Here is a 19,237-nt window from a genome sequence, read left to right as displayed (position 1 = left end):
TAGGCTGCCTGTTAGGTCACTGTAATGGCACAGGGCTGGAAGACCAATGTTATATGCATTCATGGAATTATCTGCACTATTTCACAAACTAGAGGAAAAGTCATTGTTACCCAACTCAAAGTCACATGCTCAATAATTCCAATATTCTCTCTTTGTTATTGCCTTACCCAGCCTTTTCCTTTTGGTACTACTAAGTTTGGCTACAGCAGAAAAAAAAAATAACCATTCAAACGTCAGGACACAGTAGCTAAAAGCTGATTGGCACAGGAAATCTATCACTTTAATTATTAGCACCCTTTCCCCAACATCCAGGGAATGACAGTACTAAAATATCACAAGTCCAGCTCCGCCCGCCTGAGTGAAGCCTGGACGGGTGGTGCGCATTTGTGGCCTGGGGTTGAAGCCCCAGTCGCCATAAGAGGTAAGGGCAGCGGTCGCGCGCTGCGCTGTTTGCACGTCACGCTGCATTAAGGGGTGGGGCGGCTTTAGGCTATTTAAGCCTGTGCTGTCCTCCCTACCTTCCTCTCGGCGCGCGACGATGGAGGATCGAGGATCGAAGAGGAGCTGCACAGTGAGGGACTTGATCGCTGTGGCCATTTTTGTTGTGCAGCATGCAGCCAGCGCCATTTTGGCAGCTGCGGCCTGCAGCGACATGTCTCACCCAGCTGCGGCCTACAGCGGCAGGTGTAATCTAGTGGCAGGGCAAGCAGGAGCTCCAGCCTTCCCTGAGTGGGGAGAGCCAGCTGGAGGCCACTTGCCCTTTTTAGTAGTGGTAGCGCAGCACAGCTGTTTGGTGCGGCACTGCCAGCTGTAGGTTTGGGGGAGGTGGCGCTTGGGCCTCATAGGCTTTGGGCCTGATGCCCCCCCCAAGTTTAAACAAGCATCTTCCCGCACACAAGGTGTTAAAGGGGGATATACGGGAGGTGACGCTCACTCACACACACCCTCGGCGGCAGTAGGGGGGTTATAAGGGAGGTGAGCCCCCCCTGCACACAGGGTTGTCATAAGGGGGGATATAAGGGAGGTTAAGCCCCCCCCGCACATGGGGTTGCTAGAAGGGCATATATTGAGGAGGGGATTGGAGTGATATCAAGGGGGGACTGTACTCCCCCCTCTGGTTGGATTTCTGCCCCCCCAGACACTAGGTTTCTGAGCATTGGGTCATAAGGGACAAGGTGTGCTTTTGGGGTGCCCCCAAGGGGGTATATATCTTGTCATTCTTTGGTAGGCAGGCAGTGATTGATTGACTGATTCGATCAGTTTAGGATACTGATTAACACAGGAGCGATTATGCCTCCCAAAAAAGGCGGCGGGGGGGCGAAGGGCAAGGACAGGGCCCCTAAGGCACCGCCCCAGCTGTTGCCCGTGTTGGGAGTGCCTCAGGAGGAGGATGTTGCGCCCTCATGGACGGCTATCCTTGCTCGGCTGGAGGCGCTGGAGAGGCAGAAAAGGCAAGGGGGAGCCAGGAACATCAGGATCCTGAGCTTCCTGGACCATTGCAGGCCAGGCCTAAGAGGGCCAAAAGGCAAGTGGGAACGGGCACCAGACCTGCTAATGCTAGTGCTGTTGATTTGATTTTGGCTAGGCTGGATGCACTGGAAGCTGGGCCTAGCACGGCCCCTACTCTAACATCTGGAGGGGAAGTGGCGGTGAGGCCGGTCTCGGAGCGCCAGTTGGCTGCGGCACCATCAGTTGCAAATACAGGAGGTGAGTCAGCTGCACAAGACCCATGGAGGGGCTGGCCTGGTTGGGGTATGCCACCATGGGGGTTCTGGCCTCAGGGCAAGGGATGGCCTTCCACCCAACCTGGTGGAGTGGCAGCTGGTCAGGCAGCTGGGGCTTTTGGTGGAGCAGACGTTTCCAGTCCGGCTCAGCAAACACTGATTATGGCTGCTTGTACCCAGGTGTCGCAGCCATCAGGGTCAGGTAGGGAAACTGAGGCTGCTGCCAAGGAGACTGGGAGCCAGCCTGCTGAGACTTTGTTGCCCCGAAGGTAATGGAACAGCCAGCCAAGGAGGTGAATGAAGACCGGTTGGGGGCTGTTGCGGTGGACGCTATCCCCTTCAGGGAAATGTCAGTGCCTCTCGGCTTTCATTTACTTCCTACCATAAAGGAAAAAATTCTGCGAGGGGAGTATGTCGACCTGTTCTCCCTGCTGTACCGGGAGCCTCCCAAAAAGGACAAAGAAAAAGGGGAGGATAGGGATCAAGATAGGTCCAGGAGCAGGAGGGTGGACAGGTCGTGGGCCAATTGGCTACCGGCCTACCTGATTTACGCAGGTGTTATAGTACAGAAGCCGCCGCAGAGAGGTCCACTGCTGCTCAAGTACTTGAATATTATATACAGGGGTTACTCCGAGTTCTCGGGCCTTGCATGGCTCTCCTATGATGAGGCCTTTAGGATGAGAGCGGCCTTTGATGCGGCTTTACCATGGGATAGGAAGGAGCCCGAGTCACGGCTGCAATTTATGGTGGCCGCCCAGGCTCTAGGAGGTGATAGGAGTGACAGTGGACATCTCCTGAGCAGACAGACAGCAGCTACCCTTCCCCACGTTAATGAGGGCAAGGGGTTCAACACAGGCTGCTTTGCTGGGAATTCAGCTCCAAGGGGGGGTGCGCTCGCAATCCCTGTCATTTCAGGCATAAGTGCTCCATCTGTGGTGGTTCGCACCCATGCACCAATTGCCCCCCTGGCAGGTCATTTAGAGGGAGGCGGCGTCAGGAAGCATTCCCCTCCTAATGCTGCTCAAGGTAAGGGGCCCTTCCCCAGTTAAGCTGGAGATGTTGAGGGCATTGCTGGTAGGCTACCCAGTAGACAGAGGTGGTCAGTTCTTGTTACAAGTTTTTTCGTTAGGTTTTAGGATACCATATACCAGCCAGCGGATTGCTTTCATGTCCCGGAACCTTAAGTCTGTCCGGGGAATGGAAGCAATTGTGCAGGGTAAGACTGACAAAGAGGTACAGGCGGGTAGGGTGCTGGGACCTTTCCCAGCACCCCCTACGATTCTGAGAGTGTCCCCCCTGGGAATAGTGCCCAAAAAAGCTCCTGGGGAATTTGAATTGATTCATCACCTGTCCTATCCTCAGGGGCACTCTGTCAATGATTTCATATCAGATAACCTATGCACAGTGCGATATACCTCGTTTGATTCCGCAGTGCGCATGGTGCGAACATGCGGTAGAAGTGCCCTTGTGGGCAAATGCAATATCAAGTCTGCTTTCCGTCTTTTGCCCGTCCACCCAGGGGATTTTGAGCTCCTGGGATTTGCCTTCTCTGGCCAATTCTATGTAGATAGGGCATTGCCTATGGCTGCTCTATTTCCTGCGCAGTTTTTGAGCGCTTCGGCTCCTTCTTGGAGTGGGCGGTCAAGAGGAGGGCAGGCTCTGATTCGGTTGCGCATTATCTGGATGATTTTTTGTTTGCGGGTGCTGCGGGTTTGGCAGCATGCCAACAACTGATGTCTCACTTTTCTGACTTGGTAGGGGAACTTGGGGTACCCTGGCCACAGAAAAGACTGAAGGTCCATCCCCTGTGTTGACCTTTCTAGGTATCAAAATTGATACTGAGGCACACTGCTGTAGGCTGCCCAGGGATAAGCTTGACCTATTGCAGGTCAAGATCCAGGAGCTCTCTAGGGCCAGGAAAGTTTCCCTGGCAGTCTAACAAGAGCTGGCTGGGTGACTAAATTTGCATGTAGGGTAGTCGCACCGGGCTGGGCATTTCTGCGGCGGGTATGTGACACAATGGTGGGGCTTTCCTGACCCCACCACAGATACCGCGTCATGGCTGCCTTGTGCGCCAATCTGGATGTGTGGTTGTCCTTTTGGCAGGTTTTTAATGGGGTTTCCTTTTGGAGGGAGGACCTGCTACTGGAAGCAGAGTTACAAGTTCAGACGCCTCTGGGGCGTTTGGTTTTGGGGTAGTTTTGGGGAATTCATGGTGCAGGGGGGATTGGCCGGAGGCTTGGATTAAGGATGGGCTAACCAAGGATTTGACTTTCCTCAAATTCTTTCCCAACATAGTTGCGGTCTATCTGTGGGCAGGGAGGCTACAGAACTCTGTCCATTTTTGGTGTGATAACATGGCCACGGTGCAGGTTATCAACTCCCTCACTTCTATTAAGGTTCTAATCTGATCATTTGTTCTCCAGTGTCTACATTATAATGTCTTATTTCAGGCAAGGCATGTGCCAGGTATTGATAATGGTGTTGCTGATGCTCTGTTGCGGAACCAGATGGAGAGGTTTCGACACCTGACACCGCTGGCCAGGGCTCAGCCGGAGGCCATGCCACCCGAGATTTGGGAGACTGGAGAGCGGAGTCGGAGAGGGCCGTAAGCCTGTCCGTTGCACCCACCACGCTGGCCAGCTATCAGAGAGCAGGTAAGGAGCTCCAGGAATTTAGGGGCAGCAAGTGCTATGCACAAACGTGGCCTATCCCCATGGAGCACCTGCTGGAATTCCTGGTGGAAGGCCAGAGGAAGGGCCTTTCTGTCAGGACACTGAGAGGTAAGCTGGCAGGGATTATACGGATGATTTTCGGGTCCGTCGGATGTTGGCAGGCTGAGCTCGGGAGAGCCCAGATGCCCCGGATGCCCAATGCCACCAAATTTGTTAGTGAGGCTGTTACGGCGTTGGAATGGCATATGCTCTTCCCGTTATGAGGTTCAGCTGCTTCATGCAGCGGCCCTCACATTATTTTGGGGGGCTTTTAGGGTTAGCGAGGTGGTGGCTGGGTCCAAGTCGGACTCATCTCTGCGCGCACTTCTCTTGTCAGATGTTAAGTTTACAAGGGGGTTGTGCCACAGTTACCTTGCGATTGTCTAAGACGGACCAGGGGCATAAGGGGCGTAGTGTAGTTCTAGCACCATCCCGTCCTGGACATTTGCCCAGTGAGGGCATTGCGCTGTTTTTTGGCTGTGAGGGGGACAGTGCCAAGTTACTTGTTCATTCATGAAGGGGGTTCCCCCCTCACTAAATTTCAGTTCTGGGCACTTACAAAACTAGCATTACAGGGTTTGGGGGTCGACCCTACGTGTTTTGGGACCCATTCATTCAGGACTGGTGCTGCCTATACTGCAGCCTGTATTAGATTCTTGGCTACGCAAGTACAGGCCATTGAGAGATGGAGATCGAGAGCATATAGAGGCTATATTTGACCATTGGAGGACACAGGCGGGCCTAGGGCTTAACCTCTTGTAATTATTTTGTTTTGGCAGGTTGCTGGAGGGGAGTGGAGCGGATGCACATCCTAATCTGTGGCCATAGCATGGTATTCTGGGTGGGCCATAGGGCAGCGATTCATGTTTTGGTGCGCAGCTGGGCCTCGGTCAGTGGGCCACGGTGTTTTGGCTAGGCCGATGGGGGATGAGCTGGGACGGGCTCCTACTCATGTTATTCCAGCATGGTTTGGTGCGGACGGTTCCGCACGTGTTGGTCATTCACTTGGGAGGGAATGACCTGGGTTTACTGAAGGGCAAGGCCCTTAGTCTGCAAGCATGTGAGGACTTGCAGTTTATAAGGCAATGTTGGCCTTTGGTTAGTCTGCTGTGGTCAGACATTCTCCCAAGCAGGGATTGGCATGGTGTGTGGGACCCCAAAGGGATAGATCAGGCTCGGAATAAGATCAACCGGCAGCTTCGGTTGGCTCTTCTCGCTCATGGTGGGTTGGCTTTGCACCACCCTGAAATATGACACACGCAGCTGAACTTTATAGGGCGGATGGGGTTCACCGGACAGATGCAGGGAATGACATCCTTTTGAATGACCTGCAGAGGTGTCTGCGAAACATTCTACTCGGCAGTGGGGTAAAGGGGGACTAAACAGAGATTTGTTCCCCTTTTGGTGGTGGATAGGTGCAGGAAGGGAAGTAGGTAAGGACAGCTTGGTGGCCCCCTCAGGCACCTTAGGAGGTGATTGGTGGTTCCAGAGGCCTGCCAGGAAGGGCTTTAGCCCCGGGTGTGTGTGACGTGGGTAGGACCCCTGCTCACCTACAGGTGTGGATAAAAGGGCTTGCAGAGAGCTGTAAACAAAGACTTGCTTATATAGTTCCGCACCTAGGTTTTCCTCTGCAGGTTAGTTAAAGTTCTGGTTTATAGTTTAATAAAGTGGCCCTTTGTTCAACCCAGTTTACTGTGTCGGTATCTTATTTCAACCCTCTGCTGCAACATTATGCAACTATTTTTACTACAAGTAATATTATGTGTCAAACCAACATGCTATAAACCTAATTGGTATATACTGGCTTGTATCTAACTAGGCTTTACTCAGAGTAAACCGAATAAAATTAACGGACCCAACTTAGCCATATCTATTAATATGAATGGGTCTGCTCAGAGTATGAATAATGTTAGTTACAGCATTGTTTTATTAATTAGTATGATAATTGTTGGAATTGCTGTGATATGATGCAACAGCATGAAAAGATTGCCGGTTTTTTAGTCTACTATGAAAAATATTCCAGAAGGATTCTTGCTCCAGGGGCTAATTTCTAATGTAGACACAGCAAAGCTTTTAAAAGGCAATAAACATAGAATGGAATATATCCCAGGCTCTTGATTCTTTCCATTTGAGTTTATTTATGAAAATTCAACAAAGCCCAGTTCTGCTTTTTGAAATAGCAGACACTATTTTTTCTAATAAACTCATGTCCCACATGAAAAGCCTTGTGTTGCTTGCAACTCTTCCCTAGATTCATGAATTTAGAAGCTAGTCAATCCATCTTGCTGCTCCCCTTGGACCAGTAACCTTTTAAACATAAACGCTTCTTAGTAGTCAAATAGCTCACTACGGGTAAAGATGACCCACACAGCTATTTCAATCTGACACTCCAGTTCTAACTATTTAATTGCCAGTCTTGTCAGATGAATTTGCATATAATTTGCTTTAGATCAAGCATTAGCTTAATAAATGAGAAATTAGCAACATGTTACATATCAAAGAATGTGGTATTCAAATAAAAGGCTGAGTTGTGTGACCATCATTATGTGTTGGCAGAAAGGACACAGAAAAAATGTGTGTCTTAAGAGAATGGTGAATCCTTGTCTGCGTTCTCAAAGACCCCATTCAGACAACTTAATCTGTATTATAAATGATAGAATGAGCCACAGCCAGCTTTGGACTTGTCTGTTCCCCAACCCTTTGCTCCTCCTCCATGAGCGAGGAGAGAGGGAGGGTGTAACACATCGAATGTTATACAACTGTGTCCACAAGCAAGCAGAATGGACTTCTGTGAACAGAAGGGGACTTCCCCTGCACCTTCCTGTGCCCCTCAAAACTGCAAATGATGCATAGTGATAATACATATTTTTTTGTTGCTCCAAGAACATGCATTAGCAATGCAGGTATGGTGACAATATTAAGCACTTGTGCTGGGGGAAAATGTGGAGGCACCCCTGAATGTTAAGTAGATTCTAGTAAATGCTGCTGAAATCCTGGCCATGCATAAACATAACAACTCTGCTAGATCAGTCCAAAGGCTCATTCTAGCATCCTATTTTCCCACAATTGCCAACCAGATGCTTCTAGGAGGCCCAGAGTAAAGGAATGAAAGCAACAGTTCTCTTCCACTATCTCCACCAAATCCAGAGGTTTCATACAGAGATCATGACTAATAGTTAGTGATAGATCCTTCATCTCATTTGTCTAATCCCATTTTAAAGTAACCCAGAGGCCATCATTACACCTTCGGTAAGGCCAAGTAAATAATGTCTGCTGGATCACCCTTATCCACATGTTCATTCACACTTTCAAAGAACTTCAAATGGTTGGTGAGAGAGGTTTTCCCTCTGGAGAAGCCATTCTTCCTTAGCAAGTTTTGTTCTTCTGTATGCCTAAAAAAACAATCTTTAATAATGCTTTCCACCAATTTATCCAGAGCAGATGCAAAGCCAACTGGTAGATCCCTTGATCTCTTTCAAAAGATCAGTGTTACATTAGCTACTTTCCAATAATCTCTTACAGAAGCCAATTTTAGGGACAGCTTGCAGGTTATCAAGTTCATATTTGAGTTCTGTCTGTGTGAACTCAGGTGGATTTTGATACCATCTAGGCCTGGTGAATTGTTAAAATTTAATTTGTCAATAAACCCCAGAACTTAGTCTTGTAATCTCTATTTGACTATTTTCCACACATACACTAAAAAGCTGGCTCATGCACAGATATCTGATCTACACCTTCTGCAGCAAAGACACTCAAAGGGTTATTTCCAAAGCTGTCTGTGCACGAGTGGAACAGATGCCCACTCATGCAACAGACTGACTCTCCTCTCCCAGCATGTCCTCAAAATCTGCTCTAGAGGGTTGAGGGATCCTCTGAAGCAGATTTTAGGGTCATGTGGGGGGACTGCATGGGGAAGTAAAGAAAGGTGAAGTCCTGTTACATGAGTAGATGTCTGCTTGTGCAGCTATTGGATTTTGCCCAAATAATTTATCTATAATTACCTATCCTCCATCACTCCTGGAATGAAAGTAATGTAAATGACAACAACTTCGCAGGTAGAGAAAAAAAGATACCCAGTTGGTTCTATGATGGGAAATTACTCCAGACAAAAGCAGGTCTTTTGCAGGAAGAGCCAAATGCGGTACCTTGCCATCAACACCTGGAAATACTTTACAAACTGCTAATAGTTCAGAGGACCATGCCAGAAGCACAAATAGATGCATTTTTTTTTGCCATTTGCCACAACCAAAGCTTTTATCTGCTTTATTTTGTACTATCAGTTTAGATAAGAAATTAAATAGCATTCTGAAGCAATTCAATGTGAGCTATCTTGTTACAGATGGAAGTAATCATGCGTAACTGAACATGAGATTATACCAGCCAACCTACCTGTTTTGTGTTTTGATGACAAGGTGAACGGTAAGTCCATCATGGATTCCATGCTGGGTCAGTGTATCTTGATCTTTTAAAATTTTTCCAGCGAATATCAACACAAGTTGGTCAGTGTGGGCTTTAAAACGCTTGGAGATTTCTTCCTTAAACTAGAAAAGAGTTCACAGTTTCATTTACAGAATTAGCTTATTCAATACACTTTTAATTATTATAAACGTACCAGAGTATGTAGTATTTTAAGCATGCACACATATGAAGGAAATAACACATCCAAAATCAATCATATTTCAGTCCTATTGATTTCAATGGGAGACTAAAAGACATGCTCTTTTCCCACTGACATCAATGAGACCAAACAGCACTGAAGTTTAACTGAATTTTAAAAGTAACTGAACATAGCTCCTCTTCAAATATCAAAACCATTCTGAAAGGTGTATGAACAGATATAGAAGGTATATCCTAGAAGTTAGTTTTTTAATAAAACAAAACAAGAAGTTAGTTTTTTTAGAAGTTAGTTTTTTGCCACCCTGGGCTCCTATTGGGAGAAAGGGTGAGATATAGGGCGGGATATAATAATAACAATAATAATAATAGTCGTGTTCTAGTTTCTTCACACACAAACTATGTGAAATGAGAAAAAAAGCTATGTTGAGTCATTTTAACCACTCAGTATATGAGAAAAACATAGTAAGGTGTTCTGACACTTCACAAGGCCTTTCCTTACATTTGTATTGGCTACCAAACCACCTGGCCCAACTTCAGCTACCAAGCAACTTTACAGGAAGGCAATTTCAAAATATCCATTCAATATAATTCAGCAAATTAAATTAAATATCCATGCCTGAGCCAACCTGAATTATTAAAGTCCAAGGTCGATTGAGTGGTAGAAGGTGGTCCAGTATCCGGCGGTTTATTAGGAAACTCATATTACTGGTCTTTTTCCTGAACTTTAAATTGTGCCTGGAAAATAGTCCAGTAGCCAAGTGTAGCTGATTAAGAGATGAACGAGCTTCCATATAGCTATTCACAGTTAGAATTGGAAAAATTTCCATGAAAATTTCTAATGCTCTAAATAGAGCATAATTTTATTTAGCATGTTTATTTCATATTTAGTAAAAAAAAACTAAAGAAGTACCACACTTTTTGTGTGCATCTCAAAAGCCATTAAGTATTTGAACTGAAATAGCTGATTAGGAAATGAATCAATAAAGCACACTTAATACAGCTCTAAAATGTTCAAACAAATTCCCATGTGCATATTCTCAACAGAAATTTTAACATCTACTAGAGCAGTGGTTCTTAACCTGGGGTGCATGCATCCCCAGGGGTGTGAAACACCTTTTCTAGGGGTGCGAGGCCCAACCAAAGCTTTTGGAAAACTGTCATTTATATTAGCTAAGTTAGGCTATAACACACATTAAAATAAAATAAAATAAAAAGGAACAGGATTTTTTTAAGGGTGTGTGAGAGCATATTTTGGAAATCCAGAGGGTGCTAGCAGTGGAAAAAGTTAAGAACCGCTGTACTAGAGTAACAGCAGATTAGTCCAACAGATCACCTCAAGTTTGCAGTCAAGGTAAAATTCAATCTTGCAAGACTAACTGTTCATTTAATTCTCCTAGAATCTGGAGGGAAGTTTAGTAGAGACTAACCAAACTTTGCCACAGTTGGGGTAGGACCATCAGCAACTGTTTTTTTGCCCCCACTCATGATTACCAGAATTATGCAAAATACATACCCATTTGCTTAATTTGAGTAATATAAACAGATTGGATAATTCTCCTTTTCTTAATGATATTCTAAAAAATGTTTTAACAAAGAACACAGCCTTGGCTCTGACCTCAATACTGGAAATTTATGCCAGCACACCTACCTATTACATCAGTAAATAAAACCTGACAAAGTGGCAGGTCTGATAAAAATAATATTCCTATGCTATAAAAGGAACCTACAAAGGTCAACCTACAACAGGTAGTATGGTGTTGTAAAAAAGGAAAGGCATTCTATTTAATTAAGAGGGGAAAATGGCAAAGAATTTGAAGAAAACTGAGCAGAAAGCACAAATGTTAGAAAGTGATTACTTTCTGTAACCAAGACTCGTTCTTGGTTACACTTCATGGTTAGTAGAGATATCATGATGGTCAACACAACAAGCCAAACCTTGGCTAAGCTCAGTACAGTGGTAAAAAGGTTCAGGGAGGAGCAAAATGGCTGTGAGCTCCTATCCAGGAGCCTACACTGTCCCCCACGTCATAGTATGGCTTACTGTCTTACAAGGAAGCCCGCTGTCTTGCTGAGTGGTTAAAAATACAACCCACTCTGATTATTGTTGCTGAAATATGGTCCTCTTTTTAAAAAAAAATGAAAATATCATTTAAGTCTAGTATTTATAGAGACAAAATTAGATTTACAGCACAAACCAATGGCAAAAGCCTTCCAATTATGCTAATGCAGCTTCTATTGCAGGCCAACACTGTGCATTTACATGGAGTACATCTCACCAAATTCAAACGGACAGACTCCCAATTTAATGCAAGGAATTGAAACTTTTAGCCTGTTCCATGCATACGTGTCACTTATTGATTAAAAGCAATAGTGACTATCAGAGTTTTACTAACTCAAACTACTTTTCAGTGGAATCTTGTTCAGTTAAGAGCCATCAAATGTTGAGCAAGCAAGCAACAAGATCTAGTGATGTAAAGCCGTACAGTAGGGCCCCGCTCATGCGGAAGGTTCCGTTCCAGACCTCCGCTGTAAAGCGAAACCCATTGAATAGAATGGCTCATGAAGCCCGAAAACTGCCGTAAAAGTGGAACAAGCGCCATATGAGTGGGGTTTTACTCAATTGCATCTAATTGAGACAGCTGTATTAGCGAATCGCTGTAAAGTGAAGCGCCGTAAAGCGGGGCCCTGCTGTATTTGAACAAGCCTTTACTCCCTAACTAGGGGTACACAAATGTGGTCAGCAGCAAAAAGCCTACATACACATCTTTCTAGCAATCATCTGTCCATAATTTAGAGCAAACAAACACGTCTCCACTTCCTCAAGTTATAATAATAATAATAATAAATTTAATTTCTTCGTCAAACATCACAGAGAATTTGGTCAGTTCTCACTTCACAGATCTCCCAATTTCTCTAGTATGTACAGAGAACTTGGAGAAAGGATTGATATGATCTCTCACTTTCTGTGTGGTTTGGATTCTAAGAAGCTGTGAGATGATCAAGGTTTTCATGTGTCTCCAAAAGTTGGCATGAAAGATTGACCCCTCCCTTTCTCCCTAGCCCTTTGTACAAGATAAGGGGGTCTTGAAGGAGGGATGGGATCAGTAACCATGAGCAATAGCTGGCTAGAAGGACCACACACTAAATTTGAAAAATAGCCTCTTCTTGGAAACAGTAAAGTTAAGCATCAAAGGTATACAACAAATTGACTCAGTCATTTTTTAAAAAATGAAGGCTTCTGGAGTGTAATAACTGCTGCCAGATGAACAGGTAGGAAAGTCGTCTTGCTGTTTTTAATTCAAGTTGGTCCTTTTCCATAATAGCACTTATACATGTGATCACCTATTTTGATTAATAACCAACTCATATGTCATATGCAATAAAGCATAATATTGAACTGCATGTTGATACTTCAACTACAATGTACTGTGAATAGCTTTTATGTGTTGTTTAAAACAAAAAAGCAAGCTACGTTTTATTAACATTTTAAAATAAGATGATATGTGAATAATCATTACAAAAAGTTCTATTTAGGGGACATGTGGGGAGAGGAGAGGAAGCTCCACTGCACAGCCAAAAGTGCTTTCACTAACCAAACTGTTTAATTGGATACCATCCATTGAAATTAATGGATATGATGAAATTAGGTCCATTAATTTCAATGGGTCTACTCATACAACTTAGTGTGTTTCTTTTCCCGACAGTTTTTTTTACCTCTCCCCCCAACAAAACCAGTAGTAAACAGGCCTGTTCTTGGGGGGTTCTTGGAAGAATGGAGGGTCTTTGGATCCAGCAAATCCAAGGCTTCCTTGCTCAATCTCAGCCCTAATGATGTGGGCTGGAAAATTTTCTATTCTATAAATTAATGAGGAACAATGAAAGCATGCCAAATGCAAATACAGTATTAGGCAAACCCAGCAGTTTCAAATTTTAATTTTTTTTCCCCCAGGTAGTAAACCCTAGCAAGTATGTGAGAATGCATGCATATCATTGATTTGCATTTGAAGGTGGGAGATTGGGAAATAAAAACAGCAAATACATAATTTTAGAACAGTTCATAGGGAAAAACTATGTATTATACTGGTTTAATGATTCTACAAGTTTTAGTATTTGTTACTATTTTTATATATTTAATGTTGTCCTACCTCCTTGCACATATTTAGATACAGTATTTAAAATCCTTAAGTAATCCAAACAAAAAAACAAGACTTTAATTAACTTCACCTCATTGATTATGCAGCTAAAATTAAAACCAAAGCTAAATAGTCTGGTTTAGTCTCAGAGTGCAAGTGAAAGCAAAAGCAACACTACAACTGTGATTCTAGAGTCCAGAGGAGTATCTCATCTTCTTTCTTGAGCTGGGGTGAAGGTGAAAGTGTTTGCATAAAATCTGCTTTTTTAGTGCATCTGGTTACTCTGAGTCATAATGCCTAATCCGGAAAAACTAGTATTTGGAATCATTATAAGGAACCCACTGAAGAAGTGACGTTAGAAAGTAGACGTAAATATTGTGAGAAGGAGTATGCTAATAATACAACAAGAATGAAGAAACGTTTAATTACATGTAAAAACTATCCTGGAGAAGTACAGGAAGGGGGGTACTAATATTAGGTGCCTTTCTTTTTGCTTTGTTTGCTAAATACAAATAAAACAAACATGATCAATTATATCACTCTCTAGGACAGCCTTTCCCAACCAGTGTGCCTCCAGATGTTGTTGGACCACAACTCCCATCAGCCTCAGCCAGCATTGCCAATGGTCAGGAAAGATGGGAATTGTGGTCCAACAATATCTGGAGGCACACTGGTTGGGAAAGGCTGCTCTAGGATATCCAATGCAAACTGAAAAATTACCCTATATTATATAGCAAACAATTCTGGCCAACCCACATCAACGTTGAGCCCCAAAACAGGGTGCTCTGGGGGTGAACACCGGCTGTAGATCAATACCAGTGAAGCTTACCACAACCATAGTAAGGGCTGCCCCTGAGGATGTGTTCCACCCACTGGTGGAGAGGCACCCTAACCCTCTGTAGCCAGCAGATCTTGTGACTGGATTGCTCTGTTAGCAGATTATGATTCTTCCAGCCATGCCTAGGAAACTTACTACTATGTCACAAGCACATCAGTCTTTGACCAAACAGAGCTTCTAACAAGGAATGATTCAATGAAATGTGAAATCACTTGTTATTTCTTACAACTTTGCTTAGCTGGCTCTGAAAAGTTGCAACTGTTCTTCAGTGGAAAGGGACACAAAAAAAAGAAACTTGCTTGGGAAAAATTGAATCTAACCTTGGCTGTAGCCTTGCCACACAGCACACAATTCAATTGGATCAGAAATACGAATCACTTCATGAATCATTTTTGCTGAAGGAGAGTAGGCTATGTTAGTAGGAGCCCTACCTGTACCGTATCAAAAAGCAATATACAGCAAAAAGGTCCACAACATGCAATGTAATTGCACCATACAATGTGGGTGGAGAAAAACTGACCACAATGCACTGTTAATAACTATGCCTCGTTAGTATGTGCGGATTCATACGGGTATGTGATTTTGCCACTACAGTCATCAGAAGTCACAACCATCAGATCTTCTAATAACTTATACCCCTTCACAGATTAGGCAAAGGAGAAATGTTTCTGTTTCTATTTCTGTGGAAAGTCCTGTACGTGATTGCACAGTTTGAGTTTTCAGGGTAAGCACTAACAGCTGTATAAACTAACCAGGCATTCTGAATATTGACAATTTTGGTCCAAAGTCACAACACAAACTCATCTCCAAAACATACCACTGAAACTTGTCAAAGGAACTATTTACCTATCTGGAGAATGGGGACTTCACTCTTTCTGCATACAATATGTAAGATACATTGGAAATGGACTGCCTTCAAGTCAATCCTGACTTATGGCGACCCTAGGAATAGGGATTTCATGGTGAGCGGTATTAAGAGAGGGTTTATCATTGCCTCCCTCTGAGGCTAGTCCTCCCCAGTTGGCTAGGGCCTGCTCAGCTTGCCACAGCTGCACAAGCCAGCCCCTTCCTTGTCCGCAATTGCCAGCTGGGGGGCAACTGGGCTCCTTGGGACTATGCAGCTTGCCCACGGCTGCATAGGTGGCAGGGCACGTAACCCCTGAGCCACTCACTGTGAGGGTGATCTTTAGCTGGCCCTTGACACCCAGGAGACATGAGCGGGAATTTGAACTCACAGACTCTGGACTCCCAGCCAGGCTCTCCTCCCCACTGTGCTTTACTGGCTGTTAAGATACATTAGAGAATTGTTTTTAAGAACTGTTTAGATAACTCAACATAACCCTTCTTGAAGCAAACTAGCAATATTAATATGAAAGGGCTCTGAAAACATATGCAAAATGTCTCAGTATATCTACAACTGTGGACGCACTCAGAGCCCATTTACACTGAAATTGTTGAAGTCCAAGCACTTTGGTTTAAATGTTTTATAGGTATTCAGTTTATAGTGAACCGTTTAATTTTACTTTACATCTCTACTTTGCATGTACTTTCCGTTCAATGCCTTACTGCAGGAAGACGACCACCAAATAAACTGCAAACATAGAAGCAGGTCTCTTTCAAAAATGATTAAAGTCCAATTCTTTGGCTCACAATGGGAAAAGACAGAATGAAGTGCTAGCTTCAGTGTTTGGAGCAGGTTAATGTGCTAATGTGCTAATGCAACAACTACCATAATTTAAAAGATCTTAGAGACAGGAACAGCACCCTAAGGTGTACAGGAACTGAAACTCTGGAAGAACAGGATTATGGCTTTCAAATATTTCTCAAGATTTTACACAAAGATTTGTCCCACAGGTGAAGTTTCTCATGATTTCTCTGATCTAGCATTTCATTTTTATGTTCCTTTTCCTGCTGATCCTCCACATTCTTCCCTGATCATCAGTTCATAACCCATAAATAATTGTGGCAGCAGCTGTGCACTGTGGCTGGACTTTGGGGAAGGGCTGCAACTCAGTGATAGAGCATCTGCTTTGCATGTAGAAGGTTGCAGGTTCAATCCCCAGTTTCTCCAGGTTGGGCTGGGAAAGATCCCTGTCTGAAATCCTGAAGAGCTGCTGCTAGTCAATATAGACAATCATGAGCTAGATGGACAAATGGTCTGACTATGTCAGACAGCTTTGTATGTTTCTACTTACAAGAGGAGGAATGAAGCAAGCCATACTGAAAGAAGCACAAAAACTAGGATATATGCCAGAATTCAGAGGAAAATTTCAATACAGGCAGACTTCCAGCATTATTAATTCAGGTCTTTAAGATTTTTCTTGCAAGAAAAAAAGTAATAGTTAAGCGATTATTAAACTGGACATAGTACTTGTGAAAACAAGCCTTAATTTTTGCAGGCAGAACTAGTTTCAACTTAATTAAAATAAGCATAACGACATGCATCCTGAATATTTTAAATGGGAAAACTAAGTATTTCATAAAAACAAAGCATTATTATTTCTGGACAACTGTTCATAAATTCCCTTTACATCAAAAATTCAAACAGAAGATCTTTAATTTACGACCTTGTACCTGTTACAAAGAATCCAGTGTTAACTGCAATGGGAAAAAAAACTTAAATCCCCAAATTCTCTTTAAAAGTCTTCCACAATTTTTGCCAAGTGAGAACATAAAATGACACTATGGTGAACTCTCTTACAATTTTAAAATATAGATTCCTGTGCTGGAGAGAACAGAGGTACCTGCATAGTTTTGAAACATTAAATAGCCCATTCATAGAAGCAACCGTACTACAGTGTTTTAATAAAATGAAACAAATATCCAGAACTGGCTGGTGTAACTATTATTATTTGGGAGGGATATTCTTGTCATATTAATTTCTAGCTCTCTGGGCTAGACAGTAATCAAAGAAGGCAGAATACTATGCAAAGGTAGATACTTAACTATTACTGTCAGACTGAAAAAGCCATTTTATGGTAGGAAAAAAAAAAGAGATTCCAGATACATATTACACAATGTTCTCAGCATATTCAAGTCACTGTGAAATTAGGAATCCCATACGAAAGGGCTGGCTGTTTGATCCATGCAATTCTAGATGTTGCTAGTGTATCTCTTCTAGTCTCAGAAGATTCTCTTTGAATTATCGTAATGTTTGGAACCTTTTGCTACTAAGCGAACAGACCTAGCTAATGTAACGCTTCCAAGAGATTAAGGTTTAGAAGAAAAGAACCAAAAGCCCTTAGACAGTTGTACAGATGACATAGCAGATGCTTTGTTCACGTTCAAATTATAAAAGACAGATTGATTTTTCAATAAAATCTCATATAAGTACAATACACAGCCAAATTATCATAATGTAGCACTAGTTTAACTTTCAATTACTGGTTCAGGTGTAATCATGTGTCTAAAACGTAAGGCTCAGTGGATCACTTTAAATGTGACATGAAGTACCTCCATGTAGGAAACAGCATACAAGCCATATGCAGATTGTTGTGGCTTCCCAGCATGTGTATTATGTGCACAAAGTAGGACACATGATCTTCTACCATGTAGAAGTTGTAGAAGTAGAAGTAGAAGTTGTTTCTACTTTGTCTTCTTATAAGTGCCAAAGTAGTAGAGAACCTGCAACGTTTGAAACTGCTTTCAACCTTTTATTAGCTTCCCATCCTACACTTTAAAATCGGTTAGTAGGTTTCCACACACAGCCAGATCTCGCTCCTTTGTGTTCTCTTCTAGACAAAGCCACTGCATCTCAGCAACATGCCCTTACCCCTCCAACACTATACCAAGACCTTGCCACCAGCAATGCGCTACGACTTTCTCAACGGCTTCAATCGTATGTGCGCTTACTTAGCAGTAAGTCTATCCAAACTGTACATGCCTTACTATTAAATAGACACAAGGACCAGACTACGAGTAATCTCGCCACTTTTTAAAAAAACCCACCTGGAAGAACAACAACAGAATCGAGTCGTCCCTTTGCAGCCTCGTCACTCCGTTCCCTTCCCAAGGCCTTCGATGAGGCAACAGCTCCGCCCGCGTCAGCAGTTCGTGTAGTAGTGACTAGGCAGGGGCAACCCCGCTGGTTCCTGCTCTCATCTCACACAGGGCGGGCACGAAAATACGGGAGATGCCGGTTCCCCACAATTCCCCCTAACCTCCGCGCGGTGGTACCGGCCACGCCCCTCCCCCAGTTCCCCGCCTCACCTGCCGGATGCTGCTAGTCTCAGGGACCGCAAACTCCTCCTTTTCTTTGGGGGTCTTTACGGTGACTTTGATGATCCGCGGCTCGGAGGCAGAGGTGGCTGGGCCGGCGGTCTCGCTGGGGCTCTGAGGCCCAGGAGGGCTCTCGCTGCTCTCAGACATGGCGCGCGCTAGGGGGAAAGGGAGGCTAGATGGACGGCGGCGGGGCCTCCTTTACTCGTTAGCCAAGCCGCGCACTGAATGATGGGTAATGCCGACCCTCCCCTCTCTTCCTACCCCTTCACAATCTCTCGCGCGCGCCCCCCGACGCTGTAAAAGCTTTCCGACTCTCGGAGAGTTCAACGGAAACAGCCCGGCTCAGCTGTGGCGCCTGCTGATGACGTTAAGAATCGGGGAAGTTACTAGAAAAGGGGGACCGACTTGGCCGGTGCTGGAGATAGCACTTGGGAGAGGTGCGCAAGTGCAAAAAAGGGAAACAAGAAGCTCATGGCGCGTGCGCATCGGAAGCCCACTCTTACTGCGCAAGTGTAGTTGTAATGAATGTCTCAGGCTGGTATTTAGGCGAATATTCGCTCCGACACCATAAGGAGATGCTTGCGCGTGCGCAGACATTCTCTTAACTGTTCATGATAGTGACGCAGTTTCTCACGCTACACGTGCGCGCGCCTTGTACAATGCTTTGCCTTTTGTAACCTTAGTACATACTAACTTCCCAGTGATTGCACAGGCGGAACTGTTGCTGGACTACACTAGCTCTCAATTTCTAAAAAGCAAGTAGCGCTGGACACAAATACAACTTACCTTTGAGTAAATATATCTGGCACTACAAGGTGTCCAGATATTAGCGCTTACAACCTCTGCCTTTTTCCTCTCACAACTGCTTCAGTGAAAAAAAGGCAGCACAACACGTGATTTTTACCTTTTCTACAGTTGGTTACATTTTCTAGCCAGGCAATTCAGGTTTCTATACAAAACACATCTCTCAATGTTCCATTGAGAACCAAT

General features: G+C 44.2%; 1 protein-coding gene across 1 annotated transcript in view; it reads right to left on the bottom strand.

Annotated features, from left to right (window-relative positions):
• UBQLN1 (ubiquilin 1) overlaps window positions 1-18,772 on the bottom strand; it is a 37,350-nt gene extending 18,578 nt beyond the window's left edge. The window contains exons 1-2 of the mRNA XM_061627089.1: window positions 18,236-18,772; window positions 8,828-8,979 (exon numbers count right to left, since the gene is read on the bottom strand). Of these exons, the coding sequence (XP_061483073.1) occupies window positions 8,828-8,979; window positions 18,236-18,394 (311 nt within the window). The 5' untranslated portion in view covers window positions 18,395-18,772. The remainder of the gene's footprint in view (window positions 1-8,827; window positions 8,980-18,235) is intronic.
• Between the last annotated feature and the right edge of the window lie 465 nt (window positions 18,773-19,237).

This window comes from Rhineura floridana, chromosome 1 (genome assembly GCF_030035675.1).
Source record: "Rhineura floridana isolate rRhiFlo1 chromosome 1, rRhiFlo1.hap2, whole genome shotgun sequence".
Taxonomy (NCBI): domain Eukaryota; kingdom Metazoa; phylum Chordata; class Lepidosauria; order Squamata; family Rhineuridae; genus Rhineura; species Rhineura floridana.
The sequence above is the reverse complement of the archived record's forward strand: the minus strand, read 5'-3'. Positions and strand labels throughout refer to the sequence as shown.